Source organism: Ornithorhynchus anatinus, chromosome X5, assembly GCF_004115215.2.
Source record: "Ornithorhynchus anatinus isolate Pmale09 chromosome X5, mOrnAna1.pri.v4, whole genome shotgun sequence".
Classification (NCBI taxonomy): Eukaryota; Metazoa; Chordata; class Mammalia; order Monotremata; family Ornithorhynchidae; genus Ornithorhynchus; species Ornithorhynchus anatinus.
The window spans coordinates 4,928,415-4,953,473 of record NC_041753.1 but is presented as its reverse complement, the minus strand read 5'-3'; the positions used below and the strand labels follow the sequence as shown (position 1 = coordinate 4,953,473).

General features: G+C 63.2%; 1 protein-coding gene across 1 annotated transcript; it reads right to left on the bottom strand.

Moving 5' to 3' along the window:
* Positions 1 to 604: 604 nt before the first annotated feature.
* ANKRD35 (ankyrin repeat domain 35) lies at positions 605 to 20,527 on the bottom strand. Its single transcript, XM_029055524.2, has 15 exons — positions 20,450 to 20,527; positions 16,670 to 16,800; positions 15,748 to 15,836; positions 14,651 to 14,715; positions 13,678 to 13,735; positions 13,178 to 13,248; positions 12,818 to 12,924; positions 9,933 to 10,117; positions 8,474 to 8,511; positions 6,738 to 8,333; positions 5,462 to 6,703; positions 3,766 to 3,855; positions 2,889 to 2,954; positions 2,540 to 2,672; positions 605 to 690 (listed from the first exon to the last, which is right to left on the bottom strand). Exons 1-14 carry the CDS (start codon positions 20,486 to 20,488, stop codon positions 2,607 to 2,609), a joined length of 3,843 nt encoding a protein of 1,280 aa, XP_028911357.1. The 5' UTR covers positions 20,489 to 20,527; the 3' UTR covers positions 605 to 690; positions 2,540 to 2,606.
* Between the last annotated feature and the right edge of the window lie 4,532 nt (positions 20,528 to 25,059).

The window sequence follows — 25,059 nt, the reverse complement described above, 5'->3', positions numbered from 1 at the left end:
GCCTGTCTGCTGCGTGACCTGGGGCGAGTCACGTCTTCGCTTCTCTGGGCCTCGGTGACCTCATCTGTACAATGGGGATCGACGCCGTGAGCCCCACGTGGGACGGGGGCTACGTCCGACCCCGTTTGCTGGGATCCACCCCGGCCCCGGGCTTGGGAGTCAGAAGTCATGGGTTCGAATCCCGGCTCTGCCCCTTGTCACCTGTGTGACTGTGGGCGAGTCACTTCACCGGGCCTCGGTTCTCTCACCCGTAAAATGGGGATGAAGACTGCGAGCCTCACGTGGGACCACCTGATTACCCTGTATCTACCCCAGCGCTTAGCAAATACCCACATCATTACGATTATTAGCCAGGGGCCTTCACGCCACCGGTCCGCGCCGCCCCGGCCAGCGCCCTCCGGATCGAAGACGGGCAGAGACCGAGTCCGGGCCCGCGTCCTTCTTTATTTCCCCGGGGGCCGGAGAAGCAGGGGTGGGGGCTTCCATCCAAGTGGGATCGGGGCCCTTCATATTTGGGGAAAATCAGGCCCCCCGGAGCCCCCCCTCCCGCCTCCCCACCCCTCCCAGCGGCCAGGACCCCCCGCTCCCCACCCCCAGCTCCTCCACCACCAATTCCTCCACCGCCACCAGCGCTCCCGGGCTCGGCCCCAGCTCCGGACGCCGCCGACTCGGACACGGCCTCCTCGCCCTCTGAGGAGGAAAAAAGCGAATTCAAACAGAGGCCTCCGCTCCCGCCCCTTCCGCTCCCACTCTCTGCTACCCGCTCAGGAGCGGATGAACCCCGGGGGTGAGGGGGAGACGGGAGGGGTCTCCCCCAGTCCCCACCCCTCACCCTTCCAGCGTTCCCAGTTCTCTGCGGAACAATAATTTTTACTCCGGGTCTGGCAGAGCCCCTGATCCCTGCCCTGGAGGAGCTTACAGTCTAGCGGGGGGCGGAGGGGGAGACTCATCCGTTCCATCGGATTTATTGAGCGCCTACTGTGCGCAGAGCACTGTACTAAGCGCTTGGGAGAGGACAAGCAGCGTGATACAGTGGACAGGGCAGGGGCCCGGGACTCAGAGGGCCGTGGATTCTAATCCCGGCTCCGCCCCATGTCCGCTGTGTGACCTAGGGCAAGTCACTTCACTTCTCTGGGCCTCAGTGACCTCATCTGTAAAACGGGGGTGAAGACTGGGAGCCCCACGGGGGACAACCTGATCACCTTGTAACTACCCCAGTGCTTAGAAGAGTGCTTGCCACATAGTAAGCGCTTAACAAAATCCAGCATTATCATTCTCTGGGCCTCAGTTGATCTCATCCGGACAGTGGGGATCGAGACTCGGGAGCCCCACGCGGGGCGGGGGACCGTGTCCGACCCGATTCGCTTGGATTCAGCCCCAGCGCTCAGCAGAGAGCTCGGCGCATAGTAAGCGCTTAACAAACAGCATTACTACGAGAGGGCAGAACGGATTTACCACGCCACGGATTGACGGACGCTAAAACGATCGGCCCGTCGGAGGAAGGGCGATGGCGGGCGGGGAGGATCGAAGGGCTTAGATGAGCAGAAGTACGAAAGCGGGACGCGGAGAGGGAAAACGGGCGGTCAATCGGGGAAGGCCTCCCGGAGGAGGAGGAGGAGGGCTGTGGCGGGGGGAGGGGACGGATGTGAGGAGGGAAGGGATTCCGGGCGGGAGGGAGGGCGGGAGGAAGAGGCCCGGTGGCAAGAGAGGAGAGATCGAGGCCCAGTGGGTAGGTGAGCTGGCGAGGAATGAAAGGCGTGAGCTGGGGTTGTAACGGGAGAGGGGCGTGGATAGGTCGGAAGGTCTCGAAGCCGAGGGTCAGTCGGGAGTTTCTCCTCGATGCGGGGAGGAACGAGCCGGGATTTTATGTATTGATACTAACGTCCGTCTTCCCCTCTAGACTGCAAGCTCGCTGTGGGCGGGGAAGCTGTCTGCGATCATCGCTCATTCGGTCGTATCTCTCGAGCGCTTTACTCTGTGCAGAGCGCTTGGAAAGTCCAACTGGGCAGTGGAGACAACGGGCTCCCGGTCTAGAAGTCGTTACACCGTACTCTCCCCAGCGCGCGGGACAGACCTCCCCACTCGGCAAGCGCTCGATTCATTCAACCGCCTGACCGACTGAGGTGGTGGAGGCGGGATTAGAACCCAGGTCCCCCGCCACCCCGCCCTAGGCTCTTTCCACTAGGCCACGCCGCTGCTTCTTCTTCCGCTGGCTGCCCCGGAAACACTCCCGGGCTCCTCAACGGGAAGGCGGGAAAGGGGAGAGATCCGCTCGCAACCAGCCCAGCGCTTCGTACAGTGCCCGGTGACTAGTAAGCGCTAAACAAACACCGCAGCGATTATTGCCTCTTGTTCTGCTGGCCGTCTCCCGCCTTCTGGCCTGGGAGCCCGTCGGCGGGTAGGGATTGTCTCTATTCGTTCCCGAGTCGTACTTTCCCAAGCGCTCGGTACAGCGCTCTGCACGCAGTAAGCGCCCGATAAATGCGATTCAGTCAATGGACGATTATCGTTACGGGTGGGGGGGGACCTTCCGACTCACCACGGAGAAGCCCCCCGCCCCGCGGCCTTCCTGCCGCCGGGCGGGGGGGACGACGCGGGGTCCCGGCTCACTCCTCCTCCTGCATTTCCAGGATCCGCAGCAGCAGCTCATACACTTCCTCCTCCAGGCAGCCCTGGGAGACCCCGGTCAAGGGGGACGGACGGACGGACGGGTCAGGCCAGACGGGCCGACCCGTCCCCCTCTCCCCCTCCACCGCCCGGTCCTCGGTCCCTTCCGGGGCCGGGCATCCTTGGGCCGGGAAGTGTTGGGAAGGAGGGGCGGGGAGACGGGGTGGACGGGAAAAGGGGGCCGGAGTGGGGTCCCAGACTCCCACCCTCTCTCCGCTCACCCGCGCCGCGTCCAGTAGGTGGGTCCTGTAGGTCGCGATGATCTCCCGGTGGTTCTTCTGGGAATTCTGGGGGTGATAATAATCACGTTGGTATTCGTTAAGCGCTCCCTAGGTGCCGAGCACCGTTCCAAGCGCTGGGGGAGATCCGGGGTCACCGGGTGGTCCCACGGGAGGCTCACCGTCTTCATCCCCGTTTGACAGATGAGGGAACGGAGGCCCAGAGAAGTGAAGTGACTCGCCCACAGTCACCCTGCTGCCAAGCGGCAGAGCCGGAATTCGAACCCATGAATCCCAAGCCCGCGCTCTTTCCACTGACACAGCCGGGCTGAGCAGGTGGACGGGCCCGTCCTCCCTTCTCCCTCCCAGCGCCCCGACCCCGTCCGTCACCCGGACACGGCCACCTCCCCATCACCTGCCAACGTGCCCCGGGAGGCGCGCTGTGGGATTGGACCCTCCCCCGAGCGCTCAGTACAGTGCTCTGCGCACAGTAAGTGCTCAGTAAATGCCACTGATTGACTGTGGCAGGAGAGAGCCGCCTCCCCTGACCACGGCCACCTCCTGGTCACCTCCCAACACGGCCCGGGGGGGGGGGGGGGGGGCGTGTTGTTTTAGCGCACCTTCCCTAGCGCTCAGTACGTCGCTCGGCACACAGCGAGCGTCCGATAAATACGCTCGAAAGGCCGCGGCAGGAGAGATCTGCCGACCACGGCCGCCCCCGCTCCCTCCCGACGTGGCCCGTTGTCGTTTCGTCCTCTCCCAAGCGCTCAGTACGGCGCTCGGCACACGGCGAGCGCTCACTTCGCGCCATCGACTGCGGCCGGAGAGACCGGCCGCCCCCGGCTCCCTTCCCGACACGGCCGGGGTGGGGTGGACCGACCTGCAGCTGCACGTGGAGGCTGCTGTTCTCCCCCCGCACGGTCAGGACCTCGGCCGACAGCTCCTCCACTTTCCTCAGCAGCTCCCGGATCTGAGGGAGACACGGGGAGAGAGAGGCAAGGGGTCAAAGGGGACGAGGGGCGGCCAGGCCAGGTGGGGAGAGCCCGTCAGAAGACCCGGCTCCGCCACTCGCCCTCTTCGCCCGGCGCTCCGCGCACAGTAAGCGCTCAGTAAATACCACCGAGTGAATGCCGGGTGATCTGGGGCGAGCCACTGAACTTCTCTGGGCCTCGTCTTCCTCATCCGTAAAATGGGAATTCAGTACCCCCTTAGGTTGGCAGCCCCACGTGGGACCGGCCCGATCGTCTCCTACCTGCCCCAGCGCTTAGTACAGTGCGTGGCACACGGGAAGCGCGGGCTCGTCACGGGCGGGGGACGTCTCTACCGGCTCTTGTTGTATCGTGCTCTCCCAAGCGCTTCGGGCAGTGTTCGGCCCGTGGCAAGCGCTCAGTAAACGCCACAGAGTGAGTGATGGATGGGCGGGGGAAAGGGGGAGGTGGAGACGTCTAGCGTAGCGTTTAGCGCCCAGGCCCGGGACTCGGAAGGATCCGCCTTCGAATCCCGGCTCTGCTGTGTGACCTTGGGCAGGTCACCGCTGGACACTGCGAGGCCCAGATGGGACAGGGCCCGCGGCCTTCCCGATGATCTTCTCTCTACCCCACCGCTTAGTACGGTGTCTGGCACGTAGTAAGCGCTTAATAAATACCACGGTTACTGTCATCTCTTCTCCGGGCCTCGGTTCCCTCATCTGTAAAATGGGGATGAAGACTGCGAGCCCCGCCGTGGGACGGGGACAGCGTCCAACCCGATGAGCTCGGATCCCCCCCCCCGCGCTTAGAACAGTACCTGGCCCGGACGGATGCCGTCATCATCATTATTATCGTTATTATCATTAGGACGGCAGTCTGCCCGCAGCAAGGACTCGATAAAAATAATGAGAGTATCTGTTCAGCGCTTACTCAACTGTACTAAACTGTAAGCTGGTTGCAGGCAGGGAATGTTTAATCATCATCATCACAATGATGGTATTTGTTAAGCGCTTACTATGTGCCAAGCCCTGTTCTGAGCGCTGGTAGATACGCGGTCGTCAGGTTGCCCCACGCGGGGCTCGCAGCCTTCGTCCCCATTTTGCGGATGAGGTCGCCGAGGCCCAGTGACGTTAAGCAGGCCGCCCGAGGTCACACAGCAGACCGGCGGCGGAGCCGGGATCGGAACCCACGGCCTCGGGCTCTCCCTCGTTTCCGTCCGTCGTTGCACTGCCCTCCCCCAGCCGCTTGGTACAGTGACGACGGTGGGATCCGTTAAGCGCTTACTAGGCGCCGGGAACCGTCCTAAGCGCCGGCGGGGGCGGGGGGGGGGGGGATAGAAGGTCACGAGGTCGTCCCCGTGGGGGTCCCGGTCTTCATCCCCATTCTCCTAGACGAGGGGCCTGAGCCTCAGCGAGGTGGAGTGACTCGCCCCGAGTCACACAGCCGACAGGTGGCGGAGCGGGGATTGGAACCCGCGACCTCTGACTCCCCAAGCGGCGCAGAGAGAGACGCCATCGATGGACTGCCGAGCGCCGGGGTGAATACCGGCGAGGGACGGATGGACGTGAGGCGGGGCAAAGGGGGGACGGGGAGGCCGGCCCCGCTCACCTGGGCCTCCTTGTCGCCACAGGCCCCCAGGAGCTCTTCCACGCGGACCCTCAGCTCCCCGGCCGCCTTCTCGAACTGGCCCGAGCGGTCTCTCAGTTGTCCGGCCTCCCGCTCGCGCCTGGCCGCCCGGGCCTCCAGCTCCCCGCCGCGCCTCCGTTCCTCGGCCACCTCGGCCCGCAGCCGGCCGCTCTCCCGGCAGGCGGCCTGGTACTTGACCAGCAGGGCCTCCAGCTCCCGGCCCCGGGCCTGGGCCCGGGCGGCCAGGGAGCCGCGGGCCCGCTCTTGCCTCCTGCGGCCGGCCTCCTCCCGGGCCCGCAGCTCGGCCACCTCCTCCGTGGCCTGGCAGAGCAGCCGCTTCAGCCTGCCGATCTCCTGGCTCTTGCCCCCGAGGGTGGCCTGCACGGTCCGCAGCTCCCCCTCCAGCTGCCCCAGGTCCCGCTCCAGGGCGGCCACCTCGGGGGCGCCGGGGTCCGGCCCCCGCCCGGCCCGCAGCCTGCGGTTCTCCTCCTGCAGCCGGGCCAGCTGGTCCCGGGCCTCCCGGTGGCGGCCGGCCAGGGCCGCCAGGCCCCGCTGCAGCTCCTCCACCGGCTCGCCGTCGGGCCCGGCCACCAGGTCCGGGGGCAGGTGGTCCCGCAGCCCCCGCAGGCCGCTGCTCTGGGCGGCCAGCCGGCGACGGAGCCGGTCCGTGGCCTCCTTCTCGGCGGCCAGCTCTTCGGCCAGGAGGTCCACGCTGAGCCGCAGCTGCCGCAGCTGGCCCTGGGCCTCCGGCCGGGGGACGAACTCCCGCTGCAGCCGCCGTCGGAGGGCCTGCAGCTCTTCCCGCAGCCGTCGACGCTCCCCTCCCAGCGCCCCCAGCTCGCCCAGGAGGCTGCTGTTGCTCCGCCGCAGGGCCGACACCTCCCGCTCCAGGAGGCCCCGGGCCTCCGCCGAGGAGACCCCCGGCCCCGGGGCCTCCGACCCCGGGTCCTCCGACCCCGGGACCCCGGGCCCCGGGGCGGCCTCCCTCTGCAGCCCGGCCTTGGCTCGGTCCAGGCGGGCCAGGACCCGCTCCAGCCGGGCCTCCATCTTCTCCCACGCGGCCGCCGCCGCCGCGGCCTCCGCCCGGACCTCCCGGCCGCCCCTCCCGGCCGCCGGCCCCGGCCGGTCCAGGGCCCCGCGGGCAGCCTCCTTCTCCCTCCACACGGCCCCCAGCTCCTCCCTCAGCTGCAGCAGGAGCTGGCTCAGGGCGGCCATGCCGGCGGGCTCGGCCCCGGGGGCCGGGGGCGGCCGCCCCGGCCTCGGGCCGGTCCCGGGCCGGGCCCTCGGCGGCGGGCGCCGACCGGGCCTCCGGGGACTGGGCCTGGAGCGGCCTCGGCTCCTCCCGGACGGCCGGGCTCGGGGGGGCTCCCTCGGCCGGACTCTGGGGTCCCCGCTCAGCTGGAACCTGGGGACCCCCCGGCGTGGGACTCTGGGGTCCCCGCTCAGCTGGACCCTGGGGACCCCCCGGCGTGGGACTCTGGGGTCCCCGCTCAGCTGGAACCTGGGGACCCCCCGGCGTGGGACTCGGGGGTCCCCGCTCAGCTGGACCCTGGGGACCCCCCGGAGTGGGACTCGGGGGTCCCCGCTCAGCTGGACCCTGGGAACCCCCCGGCGTGGGACTCGGGGGTCCCCGCTCAGCTGGACCCTGGAGACCCCCCGGCGTGGGACTCGGGGGTCCCCGCTCAGCTGGACCCTGGGGACCCCCCGGCGTGGGACTCGGGGGTCCCCGCTCAGCTGGACCCTGGAGACCCCCCGGCGTGGGACTCGGGGGTCCCCGCTCAGCTGGACCCTGGGGACCCCCCGGCGTGGGACTCTGGGGTCCCCGCTCAGCTGGACTCTGGGGACCCTCTTGGGCAGGACTCCTGGGCCCCAACCCAAAAGGACCCCTCGGTTCCCCCTCGAGCAGGTTCCGGGGAGTCCCTGGGGCTGGATTCCAGGGTCCCTCCTCAGCTGGACTCTGGGGTCCCCCTTGGGCAGGACTCCTGGGTCCCAACTCAGCTGGGCTCCGAGGTTCATGCTCGGCTGGGCTCTTTGGTCCCCGCTCAGTTGGACTGCGAGGACCCTTCTGGAGCGGACTCTGGGGTCCCCGCTCAGCTAGATCCCAGAGACCCCCTCGAGCCAGGCCAGACGCGCTCCGGTCTTCTTTCTCAGCTGGGCTCCTCGGGACCCAGCTGAGCAGAATCTGGGGACTCCCGGGTCCCTGCTCGGTGAGACTCTGGATTCCCCACTCGGTTGGACTCTGGGCACCCCTTAGGACTGGGCTCCGGGGTCCCCGCTCACTGGGACTCGGGGCCCCCTCCTCAGTTGGACTCTGAGGAGGCCTCTGAGCTGCCGGAGCCCGGGGTCCCCCCCCGGTCGGACTCTGGGGACCCCTCTGGGCCGAGCTGCGGGACCCCGCCTCGGGCAGGCTCTGCGGAGGCCCCCGGGAAGCCCATTCCTCCTGCCTCCTCTTGAGCTCTTGCACCCTCTGGGCCAGCAGGTCCAGAGCGCAGCCCTGCTCCATGCCGTCCCCACCGGGCCGGGGGCCGGGGCCCTGCCCGTCCGAGCCGGCCCCGGGCCCGGGCCCTCCCCCGGGCGCTGTGAGCAGCAGGAGCTCCAGGGCCCGCGCCTGTTCCCGGATCCTCTCCTCCAGGTCCCGGCCCGCCCAGGCCGCCTGAGCCGCGCAGTCCTCCGCCGCCCGTGCCAGCTCCCCCTCCAGCTGGCACACCCTCTTCCGCTCCGCCTCGTACTTCTGCCGCCAGGCCTCCGCACATGCCGCCTCCTCCTCTTCCTCCTCCTCTTCCTCCTCCTCCTCCTCTTCCGCCCTCCCCGGGCTCGGGTTTGGGGAGCCGACCTGGGGCTCGGTCACAGAGGCCTGCAGGGACACCCCGCGACCCCAGGATTTAATCCGGGCCCATCAAACCCCCGGCTTCCCCCCGCGCCCGGGCCTCGCGCCCCCTGCCCGGAACCCTCCCCGGGATGGGCGGGGGGCCGAGAGGGGCAGGGAGGTCTCACCTGGGCCACCACGTCTGAGTGTTTAACCAGCAGCTGGCCTGCAAGAGGGGAGACAGGATCTCAGGGTGGGCGTGTTGGGGGGTAGGTATCCCCTCAATCCCACCCACCCACCAGTGCAGAGCTCCCCGCTGACCTCTAAGCACGCTGTGGGAGGGGACTGTCTCTCTTCATGGCTGTATCGTACTTCCCCAAGCGCTTAGCAGAGTGCTCTGCACACAGTAAGCGCTCGATACGACCCGACGGACGCCCTCCCCCGGAACCCAGCCTGACCCAGAGGCAGCGCTCATCCGATCGTATTCCTTCATACGGTCCATGCATTCGATCGTACTTATTGAGCGCTTACTGTGTGCAGAGCACTCTACTAAGCGCTCGGGAGAGGACAATAGAACAATAACGGGGGGCAGTCAGCAGAAGCGTCCCCGACCCCAGGCACTGCAGGGACGCTAGCGCAATTCCCCCCTTCAAAGCCCTACTGAGAGGTCACCTCCTCCAGGAGGCCTTCCCAGACCGAGCCCCCCTTTTCCTCTTCTCCTCCCCCCCCGCCTCCCCGTCGCCCCGACTTCCTCCCTCTTCTCTACCGTCCTCCCCGCCCCCCCCGGTGTACGTACGAACGTATTATTCTATTTATTTTATTAATGATGTGTACATAGATCTAGAATTCCGTTTATTTATATCGACGCCACCGATGCCTGGCGACTCGCGTGGCTTTGTTTTGTTGTCCGTCCCCTCCTTCTAGACTGTGAGCCCGTTGCCGGGTGATAGGGATCGTCTCTGCGGACTGTACTTTCCCAGCGCTTAGTACCGTGCTCCGCACACGGCGAGCGCTCAATAAATTCCACTGAAGGAATGAACGAGGGACCCGGGAAATACTGGCGGCCACAGTGACTCTCCCCTCCTTCAAATCCTCCCCGAAGGCCCGTCTCCTCCAAGAGGCCTTCCCGGCCCGCGCCTCCGTTTCCTCTTCTCCCGCTCCCTTCTGCGTCCCGACCGGCTCCCTTTTTTCATCCCCGGCCCCCAGCCCCGCACCACTCATGCCCATCTCCGTCATTTATTGATTTTTCTTCGTGTCCGTCTCCCCCCATCTCGTCTGTAAACCTGTGGGCAGGGAACGTGTCCTTATCCTCTCCCGAGGTCCGGTAAGCTCTCAATAAACACCATCGAAGGAAAATGAATGAGGAGTGGATATTTTATCCCTCTTTCTCCCCCCAGACCGTCAGCTGACTGTGGGCAGGGAATGCATCCGTTCTGTTTTGCTACTGTCCTCTCCCAAGCGCTTAGTCCAGGGCTCTGCACCCAGCGGGGGGCTCAAAGTTATGAGCGAATGAATGAGAGTCTTTATTGAGCGCCTACTGCGTGCAGAGCGTTGGACTACCCCCCCGGGGAGAGGACAAGAGTAGGCCAGAGAGACGTATCGGCAGAGGGGGACGGGATGGGGTGAGGGCGGCGCGGGGGGTCTCACCTCCCCGTCGACGTCGGTTCAGAGCCTGCCTCAGGAGCCGCTGCAGGGCCTTGTCGTCGGTGCGCAGAGCGTAATGCAGCGCGTTGCGGCCCAGGCGGTCCACGGCGCCCACGTCCGCCCCGTGGCTGAGGAGCAGCTCCGCCACCTCCGCGCTGCCCTTCTCGCAGGCCAGGATCAGGGCGGACCTGCGGGCGGAGCCGAGCCGGGGCCTGGGCACCGCTGCCGTCGGGGGCCGGGCACCGGGGCGCTGGCCGGGGGGGCTCCCGGCGGGACCAGCCTGCCCACAGGGAGCTGGACGTTTGCCCGGGGATAAGCTGGACTTCCTGCCCTGACACCAGAGGGGACCGGGGTCGGGGAAAATACAGTGTGGCCCCCTGCTATTCTCATTATTATTGTTATCAGTAGCAGTATAATATATATTGTACATAATATATAATGATATTATTATTTGCTAAGAGCTTATTCTGTGCCAAGGACTGTACTAAGCGCCCGAGGTAGATACAAGATGACCATTTCGGGCTCACTCCCTGGCTTAATATCATTATCATTATACGCGCCAAGCACTTATTCTGGGCCGAGCACTGTTCTAAGCTCTAGGGATAGATACAAGATAACCAATTCAGGCTCGTTCCCTGGGCGACGACGATGATGATCATCGTTATTATTATTATTATTATATTTTCTAAGCACTTATTCTGTGCCAAGCACTGTACTAAACGTTAGGGGTAGATACAAGATAACCAATTCAGGCTCACTCCCTGGATTATTATTATTATTTTCATGATTATATTTGCTAAGCACTTATTCTGTGCCAAGCACTGTACTAAACATTAGGGATAGATACAAGATAACTAATTCAGGTTCACTCCCTGGATTATTATTATTATTATTGTCATGATCATATTTCCTAAGCACTTACGCTGTGCCAAGCACCGTACTAAACATTAGGGATAGATACGAGATAACCAATTCAGGCTCACTCCCTGGACTATTATTGTTATTATTATCATCATTATTATTATTATTATTATTTGCCAGGCACTTATTCTGTGCCAAGCACTGTACTAAGCGCTAGGGGTAGGAACAAGATACAAGATGACCAATTCAGGCTACTCCCTGCCCTACACAGAACTCTCAGTCTAAATGGGAGAGAGAACAACTACCTAAACCCTGTTCCCCAGAGGAGGAAACTGAGGCCCAGAGAAGCAAAGTGACTCGCCCAAGGTCGCACAGGAGTCAGAGGACCCGGGTTCTAATCCCGCCTCCGCCACTTAGCTGCCGGGTGACCTTGGGCAAGTCACCTCATTTCCCTGGGCCGCGGTTCCCTCGTCCGGAAAATGGGGATGAGGACAGTGAGTCCCACGTGGGACGGGGATTGGGTCCGAGTTGATTAATCTGCATCTACCCCGGTCCTCAGTACAGTGCCCGGCACAGAGTAAGACTAAAACAAATACCATTAAAAAAAAAAAAGGTGGCGGAGGCGGGATTTGAATCCAGATCCTCTAATCCCCTCCGGGCCCCGGCTCTTTCTACCAGGCCACACTGCTCCCCTCTTCCCCCACCTCCCTCGGCCCAGTCGTGTCCCGCAAGAAATATGCTCTTAATGCTATCGATGCCCGCCTAACGCTATTAATGACGTGCCTATATCTATAAAAATCGGAGAAGCAGCGCGGCTCAGTGAAAAGAGCATGGGCTGGGGAGTCAGAGGTCATGGGTCCGACTCCCGGCTCTGCCACTTGGCAGCTGGGTGACCGTGGGCGAGTCACTTCACTTCTCTGGGCCTCGGTTCCCTCATCTGTCAAATGGGGAAGAAGACTGGGAGCCCCACGTGGGACAACCTGATTGCCTTGGGTCTACCCCAAGCGCTTAGAACAGTGGTTGGCGCATAGTAAGCGCTTAATAAATACTAACATTCTTATTATTATTATAATCCCATTTCTCTATTTTGAGGCTACTGAAGCCCGCCTACTTGTTCTGTTGTCTGTCTCCCCCTTCCTGACTTTGAGCCCGTCGTGGGGTAGGGATCGTCTGCCTCGGTTGCCGAACTGGACTTTCCAAGCGGTCGGTACAGCGCTCTGCACACAGTAGGCGCGCAATAAATACGACTGAATGGATGAATGAAGACATCGCCAATCCCCAGCTAGCCCTACCTAGCTCCGCTCGGTGGCCGAGCATTCCGGATACTGAATCCCTGTGGTAATAACTGTGTTATTTGGGAAGCGCTCACCATGGGCCCAGGCACTGTACTGAGCGCCGGGGTGTAGACAAGCAGACGGGGTGGGACACGGTCCCCGTCCCACGTGGGGCTCACCGTCTCCGTCCCCATTTTACGGGAGCGGTCACGGAGGAGTGACGCGGCTCGCCCGAGGACAGCCGGCAGACCGGTGGCGGAGCTGAATTAGAACCCGCGCCCTCCGCCTCCCAGGCCCGGGCTCTTGCCGCTGAGCCGCGCGCCTTCGGCCCAGCTCCGCCACCCGCCCGCTGCGTGCCTCTGGGCAGGTCGCTTCGCCTCTCTGGGCCTCGGTTCACCTCATCTATAAAAGAGGGAGTAAGACCGGGAGTCCCAAGCGGGGCAGGGACTGGGTCCAACCTGATTAGCCGGTAGAGTTTAGTACAGTGCCTGGCGCATAACTACTCTGGGCCTCAGTTGCCTCATCTGTAAAACGGGGCTGAAGACTGGGAGCCCCCCGTGGAGCCCCCCCCGAAGACCTCCTATCTACCCCAGCGCTTAGGACAGTGCTTGGTACATAGTGAGCGCTTCACAAATGCCGTCATTATTATTATTATTCTCAAGGATATCTGCTCCACTTGGCGGGTGGAAGTAGCCCTTTCCAGGCGAGGGGGCCCCCACCCCGAAAACTGAGCGAGAGGAGGAGGGGACTCACTTGTCTTCCTTGTCGGTGACGTTGACCCGAGCCCCCCGCTGCAGGAGCTGGGAGCAGATGGCCGAGTGTCCGCCCAGGGACGCGATCATCAGGGGGGTCCGGCCGTCCTGCGGGGGCGGCGAGCCACGGTGGGAGGGGGCCCATCTTCCCCGGAGTCGAGGGGAAGGGGCTCTGTCTGGGCCGCCGCCCCCCGGCCCTCCCCACCTCCCGGGCCCCGTGGACTCCGTGTCCGTCCGCTCTTATATCGGCCCCTCCCAAGCGCTCAGCGCAGCGTTCCGCGCACGGTAAGGGCTCGATAGGTAGGACGAATGACCGAGTGAACTCCCCCGACCCCTCTCCCCGACCCCGGCCGGCTCTTACGTTGTCCAGGACGTCCAGGAAGGCCTCGTGGTCACACAGCAACAACACGCTGGAGGCGCAGCCCGACGAGGCTGCGGGACGGGCGGATCTGGGGGGTGACCGGGACCCCCGGAGTCCCCCAACCCCACCCCCGACGTCCCCGAGCCCCTGGGGGCCTCACCTGAAATTCGGCGCCCCCGCCCACTAATAACTGTCGTATTTGGGAAGCGCTTACTATGTGCCAGGCCCCGTACTAAGCGGAGGCAAGGTAGTCGGCTTGGACACGGTCCCTGTCCCCCGTGGGGCTCACGGTCTTAATCCCCATTTTACAGAGGAGGGAACTGAGGCCCGGAGAAGGGAAGCGACCGGCCCAGGGTCACGCAGCAGACGGGTGGGGGAGCCGGGATGAGAACCCGGGACCTTCTGAGTCCCAGGCCCGGGCTCTACCCACTAGGCCACACTGCCCTTCCTGGTTCCGTTCCGCCCCCACCCCAGCGGAGCCCCCCGCCCCCAGTTCTCACCCGCCCAGTGGAGGGGGCTCCGGTTTTCTCCGTCCACAGCGTCCTCATTGGCACCGTGCTGGGAAGAGCCGAGGGTCCGTGTGCGGTCGGGGGGCTTCGACCCACCCGTCCTCACCCCCTCTCCCCTCCCAGCGGGCGGGGGCTGAGACCGCGGGGGTCTCTCTGCCCCCAGCCGAAGCGGGGCCCCGGGGGTCGCCGGGGGACCGAGACGAGGACGCTCACGGCCTCGGTCCCCGTTTTGCGGATGAGGGAACTGAGGCCCAGAGAAGTGAGGCGACTGGCCCAAGGTCACCCGGCAGACAAGGGGCAGAGCTGGGATTCGAACCCACGGCCTTGTGACTCCCAGGCCCGGGCTCTAGCCGCTAGGCCACGCTGCTTCTCTGACCCTTTACATAAGGAGGTGGGACAGTCGGCTTCCGCGAAGGCTCAGAAGCAGGAAGGACGGGGGCGGCGACGATAATAATAACTGCGGTACTTGGGAAGCGCTTACTATGTACCCGGCACTGTACTGAGCGCTGGAGTAGATCCAAGCTAATCGGGTTGGACTCGCTCCCTGTCCCACGGGCACCTCACAGTCTTAATCTCCACTTTACGGATGAGGGAACTGAGGCCGGGAGAAGTCAAGTGACTTGTCCAAGGTCTCCCGGCACAAAGCGGGGGAGAACCCAGGTCCTTCCGACTCCCAGGCCGGGGCTCTTCTAGGGTCATCGGGGAGAGGGGCTGGGGGGTGGGGGGTCGCCCCACTTTCCTGCCTCAGCTGTCCTCCTACCCCCTCCATTCGCCCTCTTCCCGGGCCCCTTTGCCCTCCCTGACCGCCCCCCCCCCGCCCAGTCGCCCTTTCATTCATTCATTCACTCAATGGGATTTATGGAGCGCGTATTGGGTGCAGAGCACTGTACTGAGCGCTCGGAAAGTACAATAGGGCAGTAGAGAGACGCCAGCCCCGCCCGCCCCCCCCCCCCCGGGGTCCTACCTGGAGGAGGACTTTGACACACTGGGGCTGACAGGAGATGGTGGCCAGGTGCAGGGCCGTGCTCCCTGGGGGTGGGGGGCGAGAGGGGGATGTGGGGGACGGCCGGGGCCCGTCGCCGTCCCCCCCAACCCCCCGCGGAGGAAGACGGGAGTGACTCACGGGGCGGGCGCGGAGATGGGCCCCGGGAGATTAGGCCGGGCCCGGCGCGGCCTGCGCCCGGCCCGCGCCCGGCCCGGATAGTCCTGTTCCTCCGGGCGGCCCGGGCTTGCCCGCACTCGGCCAGGGAGGGGAGGGCTGGCTCCGTGTGGTGTGTGTGTTTGTTTGCGAGTGAAGTCTGCTCTTCCCGGGTGGGGCGTGTGCGATTGCGCGTCTGCGTGTCCCTGCCAGAGGGTGGGTGGGTGTGCGTTTGGCCCCGCCGGAGGGGTTGGGTGTGTACGGGTTCGTGCATGTGTGTGGCCCTCCCAGAGGGTGAGGGTTTGCGTGTGTGTGTGGCGTGTGTTCATTCGGTGGGATTTACCGAGCGCTTACCGGGCGCACGGCGCCGTCGGGAAGGTTCGGCGCAACGATAGACGGGGACGTTCCCTGCCCGCAGCGAGCTCACGGTCCAGGCCGGGGAGACAGACGTCGATACGATACAACTGCGGGTCCGGGCCCCGCCAAGGGTGCGGGAGGGTGTCTGTGTGGGTCCGTGGAGGCGCCCCCGACTCCCCGGGCCAGGGATGCCTCAGAGGTGTGTGCGCGCACGTGTGTTTTTGTGTGATTGTGATGTGGGGTACGTTGTGTGACCGGGGGGGGGGGGGGCCCACCTGACTCCCCAGGCCGGGGATGCGTGCGTGCGTGCGGTGTGATGTGTTGTACGCTGTGTGGGTGGGTGTCACGTTGTAGCCCGACGGGCCCGCTAGACCGACGGCACATTACGGACAGGGAACGCGCCGGCTTGAGAGCGGACCGTCCTCTCCCGAGCGCTTAGCCCAGGGCTCTGCAGGCGGCAAGCGCTCAATAAACGCGACCGAACGAAGCCCCACGGGGATGCCTGAGCTGGGGAGGGGCCGGACCCGACCGGTACGCGTGTCCCCCCGCCCCGGGCCCGGACTCACCGTCCTCGTTCTTGGTGTTGATTTCGGCCCCGTTGGCCAGGAGGACGGTCAGGCACTCCGTCAGACCTTTGGACGCCGCCAGATGGAACCTGGAATGGGGAGGGGGCGGCCGAGGGGGCACCGGGGGGCCGGGAGACGGACGCCGCGATGGAGGGGCGCGGGGGACGGGGCACTCCGCAGCCCCCCGTCCCTCCCCGTCTGGATAGTTCATTCAATCCTATTCATTGAGCGCTTACTGGGTGCAGAGCCCGGCACTAAGCGTTCCGCACTACGCTAATACACCGTTCTACGCAGCGGGGTGGATCCGGCCTCGGCGGGGCGGGCCCGGTCCCTGTCCCCCGTGGGACGCCCGGTCTCCGTCCCCATTTGACAGATGAGGGAACTGAAGCCCTTGTATAAATATATAAATATAAACAAATTGGAACAATAATACGATTGTTATATTACATAGGTGTTTTATATATGTATGTGTGTGTTATATATATAATATATATGTATTGTATATATGTTATATTGGGGGGGGTACAATATAACAGACATGTGCATATTTTATATATATTATAACACTAATATTACGGTTATGTTGTCCTCTCCCGAGCGCTCCGCACGGTGCTCTGCACACTGTAAGCGCTCAATAAATACGAATGACCGGCTGACGGACCGCCCCCGGTGATGGGGATTGATTCCCTCCTGCCCATCGGCCCCCCTCCCTCCCCCCACCGATGCCCACCCACCCGCGTCCCCAGGGAGGTAGCGGCTCGGAGTCGGAAGGTCGTGGGTTCCGATCCCGGCTCCGCCCCTTGTCTGCTGTGTGACCTTGGGCGAGTCGCTTGACCCGAGGGGCCCTCGGTTCCCCCATCTGGACGGTGGGGACGGACGGGGGCCGGGGGGGGGGGCGGGGGACGCGGGAGGACTTACGTACGGGGATTGGCCGTGGACGTCCAGTTTGGTGGGCCGGGCCGTCTTCCGGGAGGCCAGGGCGGCCACCCGCCCCACGTCCCCGCGCTCGACCGCTTCCAGAAGCTTCTGGTCCTGCCGGTTCCATCGCTCCAGCTGGGGGACAACCGAAGGAGGAGGACGGGGGGGGGGGGTGAGCCCGTTGTCGGGCAGGGATCGTCTCTATGTTATTGCCGAATTGTACATCGCGAGCGCTTAGTACAGCGCTCCGCACACAGCAGGAGCTCAAGAGGTACCGCCGGTCGAATCCCAGCACCGGACTCCCCCATTAGACCGTGTGCTCTCGGGGCGAGGACCGCATCTCGTCCTTCCACTTTACTGCCCTTTGCCCGCAGGAGGTCCACAGTCATAAGAATAGGGGTATCCGTTAAGCGCTTACCATGTATCGAGCACCGTTCTAAGCCCCGGGGCAGGTACAAGCTAATGAGGTTGGACCCAGTGGTCCCTGTCCCACGTGGCGCTCGCCGTCTTCACCCCCATTTTCCAGATGAGGGAACTGAGGCCCAGAGGAGAGGAGCGACTCGCCCCAGGTCCCGCAGCAGGCAAGTGGCGGAGCCGGGATTAGAACCCGGGTCCTCCCGACTCCCACTAGGCCCCACCGCTTCAGTAGGCGCCCTAAGGGATAGGGAAGATTCAGACCCAAGGCCCTGCGTGGGATTTGCGTGGCTCAGTGGAAAGAGCCCGGGCTTGGCAGTCAGGGTCATGGGTTCGGATCCCGGCTCCGCCGCTTGTCCGCCCGGTGACTTTGGGCAAGTCACTTCACTTCTCTGGGCCTCCGTGACCTCCTCTGGAAAATGGGGATGAAGACTGGGAGCCCCGCCTGGGACGACCTGATCACTTTATATCTCCCCCAGCGCTTAGAACAGTGCTTGGCACAGAGTGAGCGCTTAAGAAATACCCCCATTATTATTATTTGCGTGCCGTTGGCGGGACAAAGGCGCCTGGGACTCCCGGATCCCCCGACCCCCTTCCCGGCCCTCGCTCCTTCGTCCCAACATGGCTCGGCCTCCCGGCGGGGCCGCTGCCCTCCTGCCCTTCACGCGCGCTGGCCCTGGAAACGACGGGTCCCTGCCCGCCTCCCGAACTTCCCCTTCTCCTCGGCCACCATCACGCCTCAGTCCAAGAGGGTAAACTGAGGCCCCACAGGGCCCTCCCTCCTTGAGGAAACCTCCTCCACCCTAAGGAGGGGCTGGGAGCCGGACCCAGGAGTCCCACCCTCCTTTCCCCCACCCCGGGGCTGCTCTCTCCTCCCCCGCTTCCTCTCCCCTGCCCGCCCCCTCCCCGCTCTCTAATCATCTGGCACTCGAACCCAGCGCAGGGAGGGGAACCCCAGAGTTTCGGCCTCCTCCCTCCCGGTCTCCTCCTCCCTCTCTCCCACCATCCACCTCCACACACACCAGACAGAAAGGCCGGCGTTGTTTGAGGGGAGCAGCCGAGGGGCTGGTGGGGGTCTCCTGCCCCTCGACCACTTAATAATAATAATAATAATAATAACGTGTGGTATTTCTAAAGCGCTTACTATGTGCCAAGCACCGTACTAAGGGCCGGGGTGGAGACGAGGAAATCGGCCAGGACACGGTCCCCGTCCCACGTGGGGCTCACCCTCTCCGTCCCCATTTTACAGATGAGGGAAGAGAAGTAAAGCGACTTGCCCGAGGTCACGCGGCGGACGAGTGACGGAGCCGGGATTAGAACCCAGGTCTTTCTGACTCCCAGGCCCGGGCTCCACCCATTAGGCCTCGCTGCTTCCACCAGGGCCCAAACCCTGCTTCACGCCGCCCCGGGGGCTGGCGGGGGGAGGCGGGGACCACCGCTAGACCGTCAGCTCCCAAGCGCTTCGTACAGCGCTCCGCGCACAGTAAGCGCTCGATGAATACGACCGAACGAATGAAGCAGCGTGGCTCAGTGGCCAGAGCCCGGGCCTGGGAGTCAGAAGGTCCTGGGTTCTAATCCCCGCTCTGCCCCGTACCTGCTGCGGGACCTTGGGCAAATCACTTCACTGGGCCTCAGTTCCCTCATCTGGAAAATGGGGATGAAGAGCGTGAGCCCCGTGTGGGACGGGGACTGCGTTCTACCCGAGTAGACTCGTATCTACCCCCGTGTCAAGAATATCGTTTGGCACGTAGTAAGCACCTAATGAGCGCTTAACGAACGCCGACATTAATAATAAATACCGTAATTATTACCGTCCCTCCCTCCGGCCCAGCGAAGAGCCAGAGGGAGCCGGTAGCCGTCATTATTACCGTACCCCTGCGGAGCGAATTACTCGTGGGCTAGTAAGAGAGCGTTTAGTACAGTGCTCTGCACATAGTAAGCACTCAAAAAAAAAATCGATCTCACGTCCCCCGGGACAGGGGCTCCAAACCACCCCCGCGTCACCGTCTTTAACCCCTCCCCGTGGACCCCGACTCCTTTACAGCGCGGCCTGGGAGTCAGAAGGTCCCGGGTTCTAACCCCGGCTCCGCCACGTGCCCGAGCCAGTCGCTTCCCTCCTCCGTCCCTCAGTGACCCCATCTGTCAAATGGGGATGGAGACGGCGGGACGGGGAGCGGGTCCAACCCGTTGCGGTTGTATCTTTCCCGGCGCTTGCTACGGTTCCGGGCACATAGTAAGCGCCTCACCAACACCCCGATTATCATCGTTATTATGAATACAGTGGCAGAAAGCGAGTCAGATGGGGGGGCCGGGGGAGGGGGCCTAAATCGGCCTCCCCAAGATATTGACCTGACGGTGACCCTGCCCCCTCGAAGTGCGGGAAGGCCGCAACCCCAGGCCGGAGGGAGGATTGGGGCGGAGGGGCGAGACCGGGGGGGGGACCCCTGGGTTTCCGGGGTGACTCTGGGCCTTGGGTGAGGCCTCCCACACCCCCCACCCGGGGGGGTCACCCCGACGGAGAGGCATCCGGATGAACCGGCGGGTGGAGATGCTTATGGGAGGGAGGGACGGCGTGTGGTGTGCGGTGTCCGTAGGTCCATGCGGGTGTTCATTCCGACCCCTCCGAGCGCTTACCGTGCGCACAGCACTCTTCTAAGCGCTCGGGAGAGGAAGATGCAACGGTGAGAGGAGCTGACAGTCGAGGGTCGGGGGGCCGAGACGGACATTCATAGCAATAAAGAAATCACACGTACCGACATAAGTGCGTAGGTGTGTGTGTGCGTGTGTTGGGGGGGAGGAATGTGGGTGGTGGGGAGAGAATTATCTGTGTGGGGGGGCGGGGGGGGAATTGTGTGTGTATAGATGTGTGTGTTGGAGGAGCAGCGTGGGTGTGTGTTAGGGGAGAAGGGTGTGTATGTCTGTGTTGTGGGGGAGAATTGGGGGTGTGTGGGGGAGGATTGTGAATGTGTGCGTGTTGGGGGGAAGAATTGTGTGTGTTGGGGAGAACTCTGTTTGGGGGGGGTGTTGGGGGAAGAATTGTGTCTGTGTGTGTTGGGGAGAACTCTGTGTGTGTGTGTGTGTGTGTGTTTGGGGGGGGAGAGTTGGGTGTGATTGTGTGCCTTTGGGGGAGAACCCCCAACCCCCCCTCCCACCACCCCCCGTCCCCCGTCCCGGGCCGATCGAGGCTCAGGGAGGCAGGGTTTGCGGGCCCCAGCTCCGCCCCGGGCCGACGGGGGACCCCCGACTGGGGAGGGGGAGGGCGGGGGGCCCCGGGGGGTGGGGGGCGCCCGGGCCCGAGCCGGGGCAGGACGGGGAGGGAGAGTCACCCGGCCGGCCGGCCGGCCGGGAGGGGCCCCACGCCGGTCCTTACCGCCACCTGCGAGCTGGAACAGGAGAAGATCCGCTTCATGGCCGGGACGGGGCGGGGGGGGCAGAGGAGGACAGGACCGGCCCGGCCTGGGAGGGCGGGATTCGAACCTGCCACCCGGGAGCCGGCGACGACCGGGAGCTGTCAGGAGGTAGAGACCGGGCCCCGCCCCCCCGGGTCCCGTCCCCTCCCTCACCTGCCCCGTCCAACGCCTCCAGCCCCCGCCCACCCCCGGCCTCCCTCTCCGACCCCACCCCCCTACCCCAGGGCGGGGGCCTCCTCCTCCTCCTCCTCCTCCTCCTCCTCGTGGTATTCGTTAAGCCCTGACTCGGTGCCAAGCCCTGTCCTAAGCGCTGGGGGAGACCCAAGGCCATGGGGTTGTCGTGTGTCCCCCCCCCCCCGCCCCGGGCCTCCCGGTCTCCATCCCCATTTGACGGAGGAGGGCACCGAGGCCCAGAGAAGCGAAGGGACCGGCCCGAGCTCACCGGGCCGACGGGCGGAGGAGCCGGGATGCCTCTGACGCTCGCCCAGGTATCGGTTAATAATAATAATAATAATAACGTTGGTATTTGTTAAGCGCTTACTGTGTGCAGAGCACCGTTCTGAGCGCTGGGGTAGACACAGGGGAATCAGGTTGTCCCACGTGGGGCTCCCGGTCTTCATCCCCATTTGACAGAGGAGAGAACCGAGGCCCAGAGAAGTGAAGTGACTTGCCCACAGTCACCCAGCTGACAAGTGGCAGAGCCGGGATTCGAACCCATGACCTCGGACTCCCAAGCCTGTGCTCTTTCCACGCCTAGCGGGGGCCGGGCGCCGGGCCGAGCGCCCGGGCGGACACGGGCAGGTCGGGTTGGACGCGGTCCCTGGCCCAAGAGGAGCGGCGGGCCTCGTCAGCCGGGTGACCTCGGACCGGTCACTTCACTTGTCTGGGCCTCATTGACCTCATCTGGAAAACGGGGATGAAGACTGGGAGCCCCTCATGGGACAACCCGATGCCCTTGCATCTCCCCCCGGCGCTTAGAACGGCGCTCGGTACATAGTAAGCGCTTAAACGCCGTCTTCGTCATCATCCCATGTGGGGCTCACGGTCTCCATCCCCATCTTCCACATGAGGGAACTGAGGGCCTTAGAAGGGAAGTGACCGGCCCAAGGCCACACGGCAGACAAGTGGCGGAGCTTCCCCCCCGAAACACAATGCTCTGCACAAAGTAAGTGCTCAATAGATACTATTGAATGAATGAAAACCAAACGGGCCCGACCGAGCTCCCGATCCCATCCTGCCCCCTCCCTACCTAGCGAAGGAGGGATCCCCCCCCTCCAGCCTTCTCAGTCGATCGCTCCTTCATTCGATCGTATTTACTGAGCGCTTACCGTGTGCAAAGCACTGTACTGAGCGCTTGGGAGAGCCTAATAGAACACCGGACACGTCCCCTGCCCACAACGAGCTCAAAAAGAACAGTTCGCCGCAAAGACTAAGAGCTCGATGAACGCCGTGAATCGATCGATTGTTATATTGTACTCTCCCAAGCGCTCAGTACAGTGTCCTGCACACGGTAAGGGCTCAATAAATAGGAATAAATGAATGAAGGGAGCATACGAATGAATGGCAGTCACGTGCGTGGCCCGTAACGAGTTTAGAGGCTACAGCTTCTCCAGTCAGAGCTGTTCAAGGAGAAGAGAAATTGGGGGGCTGTGTCTATTTATTGTGGGATCATTTATTCGATGATATTTATTGAGCGCTTACCGTGTGCAGAGCACTTGAACTACGCTCGGGAGAGTAGGCTACGACAAGAAAGAGACACATTCCCTGCCCACAACGGCCTTACAGTCCAGAGGACGAACTCGCGGTCTGGAGGTTTATCGTGCCCTCCCAAGGCGTTTAGTACAGCGGTGAGCGCTCGGGAAAGACGATCAAATGAATAAAAGGGGGCCGAGTTCATGGACGGGTCAGGGAAGAGGGCAGAGAAGCCGAGGCGGAGCTGGAAGAGCAAGGCTGGGCTCCAGGAGGTCATTATTATTAATGATAATCATGATAATCATGATAATTGTGGTATTGGTCAAGTGCTCAGAAGTGGGTCGGGCACTCTTTTAATCGATGGGGCAGGTACAAGGTAATCGGGCTGAACTGTCGCTGTCCCACGTGGGGTTCGCAGCCTAAGAGGGAGAGCAGCTATTGAATCCCCATTTTAAAGATGAGGAAACTGAGGCACGGAGAAGTTAAGTGACTAGCCGGGACTAGAACCCAGAACTCCTGACTCCCAGACCTCTGGTCTTTCCACTGGACCACGCTTCTTCTCCCGCCCGCTCGCTTTGCTTCGTTTTGTCGTCCGTCTCCCCCCCACTTCTAGGCCGTGAGCCCCTTGTTGGGTTAGGATCGTCTCTATCTGTTGCCGATTTGGACTTTCCAAGCGCTTAGTACAGTGCTCTGCACCCACCAAGCGCGCAGTAAAGACGACTGAATGAATAAAGGAATAGCAATTCTCTACTTCTTCTCTAATAACAGGGGTGTGTCCGTTGTGGGCAGGGATGGTCTCTCTTCGTTGCCGAATTGGACTTTCCAACCGCTCAGTACAGTGCGCTGCGCCCAGTGAGCGCTCAATAAATTGAGCGAATCGAACGAACGAATAATAGGGAAAGGCAGCGCCTTTGTGGACCCCCAAACTAGCTCTCTTCCCCCCTTCAAAGCCCCACGGAGAGCTCACCTCCTCCAGGAGGCCTTCCCGGACTGAGCCCTCTCCCTCTACCGTACCCCCCTCCCCAGACAGATTTGTGCGGACTTAATTTTCTATTTATTTTATTAGTGACGTGTCTAGATCGATCATTTTATGGATCTCTTCTGATGGTAGTGATGCCTCCTTGTTTTTTTGTAGGTCTCCCCCCGCTTCTAGACTGCGAGCCCGTTGTGGGGAGGGACTGCATCTCGGGCTGAATTGCACTTTCCAAGCGCTCAGTAATAATAATAATGATAATGTTGGTATTTGTTAAGCGCTTACTAGGTGCCGAGCACCGTTCTAAGCGTTGGGGAAGACTTACAAGGTCATCGGGTGGTCCCCCGTGAGGCTCACAGTCTTTAGCCCCATTCGGCAGATGGGGTCCAGAGAAGTGAAGTGACTGGCCCACAGTCACCCAGCTGCCAAGGGGCCGAGGCGCCATTGGAACCCGTGACCTCTGACTTCCCAGCCCGCGCTCTTTCCACTGAACGCGCTGCTTCTCTAGTAGGGCGCTCTGCACCCCGTAAGGGCTCCATGGGTGACTGTGGGCAAGTCACTTCACTTCTCTGTGCCTCAGTTCCCTCCTCTGTAAAATGGGGATTAACTGGGAGCCTCCCGTGGGACCACCTGATGACCCTGGATCTCCCCCAGCGCTTAGAACAGTGCTCTGCACCTAGTAAGCGCTTAACCAATACAAACATGTTTATTATTATTCTCTGTGCCACAGTTCCCTCATCTGTAAAATGGGGATTAACTGGGAGCCTCCCGTGGGACGACCTGATGACCCTGTCTCTCCCCCAGCGCTTAGAACAGTGCTCTGCACCTAGTAAGCGCTTAACAAATACCAACACCATTATTAAAAAGCGACCGAATGGATGAATCTGAACTTTATTAACCCCCAAGAGGTTTCCCCAGACTCCCCCAGTGAAATATACATATATATTTTTTTAAAAACCCCACTCTCCACCCCCGCAACCTTCTGTCCCTGAGGTCCAGCGTCCGGTGTCCCTTTCCCGCCTGTGGGGTGGACGCTGCCCGGTTGAGGATGCAAAGGGGCCGAGTTTGGGGAACGCCACCGGCTCGGGGAACGCCACCGGCTCCCACCCGGTGCAACCCCGGCCTCGGCCTGGCGCCCTGTCCCCGGCAGGGGGCGCTCTGCGGCGGCCGGCGCCCGCACCTCCCCCTGACGGCCACACGGGGGCGCGCCGGGGCCGGAGGGGGCGTGGCCTCCCGCCCCCGTCGGATGGGCGGCTGCGGGCCGGGGTTTCCGCCCCACCCCCAAAGCCTCTCTATTTGCCTTTCCCTCCCCCGCCTCCGATGAGGACAGAATGTCTCTTGTGGCTTTTTTTTTTCCTCCTCTCCTCCCCCCCCCTTTTTTTTTTCTTTTTCCTGTTGACTGTCGCCAGGCGTTCCCTGAATCACCGGACACCGCAGGAAAGCGGCCGATGTTGACTTTAGCCGCTCTCGGGGCGAGGGGAGCGAGGGGAGAGGGGCAGGGGCCCGCTGGAAGCGGGGGGGAAGGGCGCGCATGCGCCTTGCGCTGCCAGGAGCTCGACGCTGGGGAGGGGGCGCCCTGGGGCAACCACGCATGCGCGGCTCCCACGGGAGCACGCATGCGCGCGGCCCGCCGGGCGGGGGTGCTAGGCCGCTCCGCGCCAGCAGGGGGCGGGGCGGAGGTGCGAAGTCGGGCGGGGATGATGATAATAATAATAATGATAATGATAATAATAAGGATGGTATTTGTTAAGCGCTTACTAGGTGCCAAGCACTGATGGAGCGACTGCCGGGGCTCGAGGTGGGGGCAGCAGGGGGGGGGTCTGTCGGTGCCGAGCCTTCCCCATCCTCCTCTTCCTCGCGTCCAGCTGGACTGGTCCAGGCCTGGCGCCCATCCTCCACCGGGCC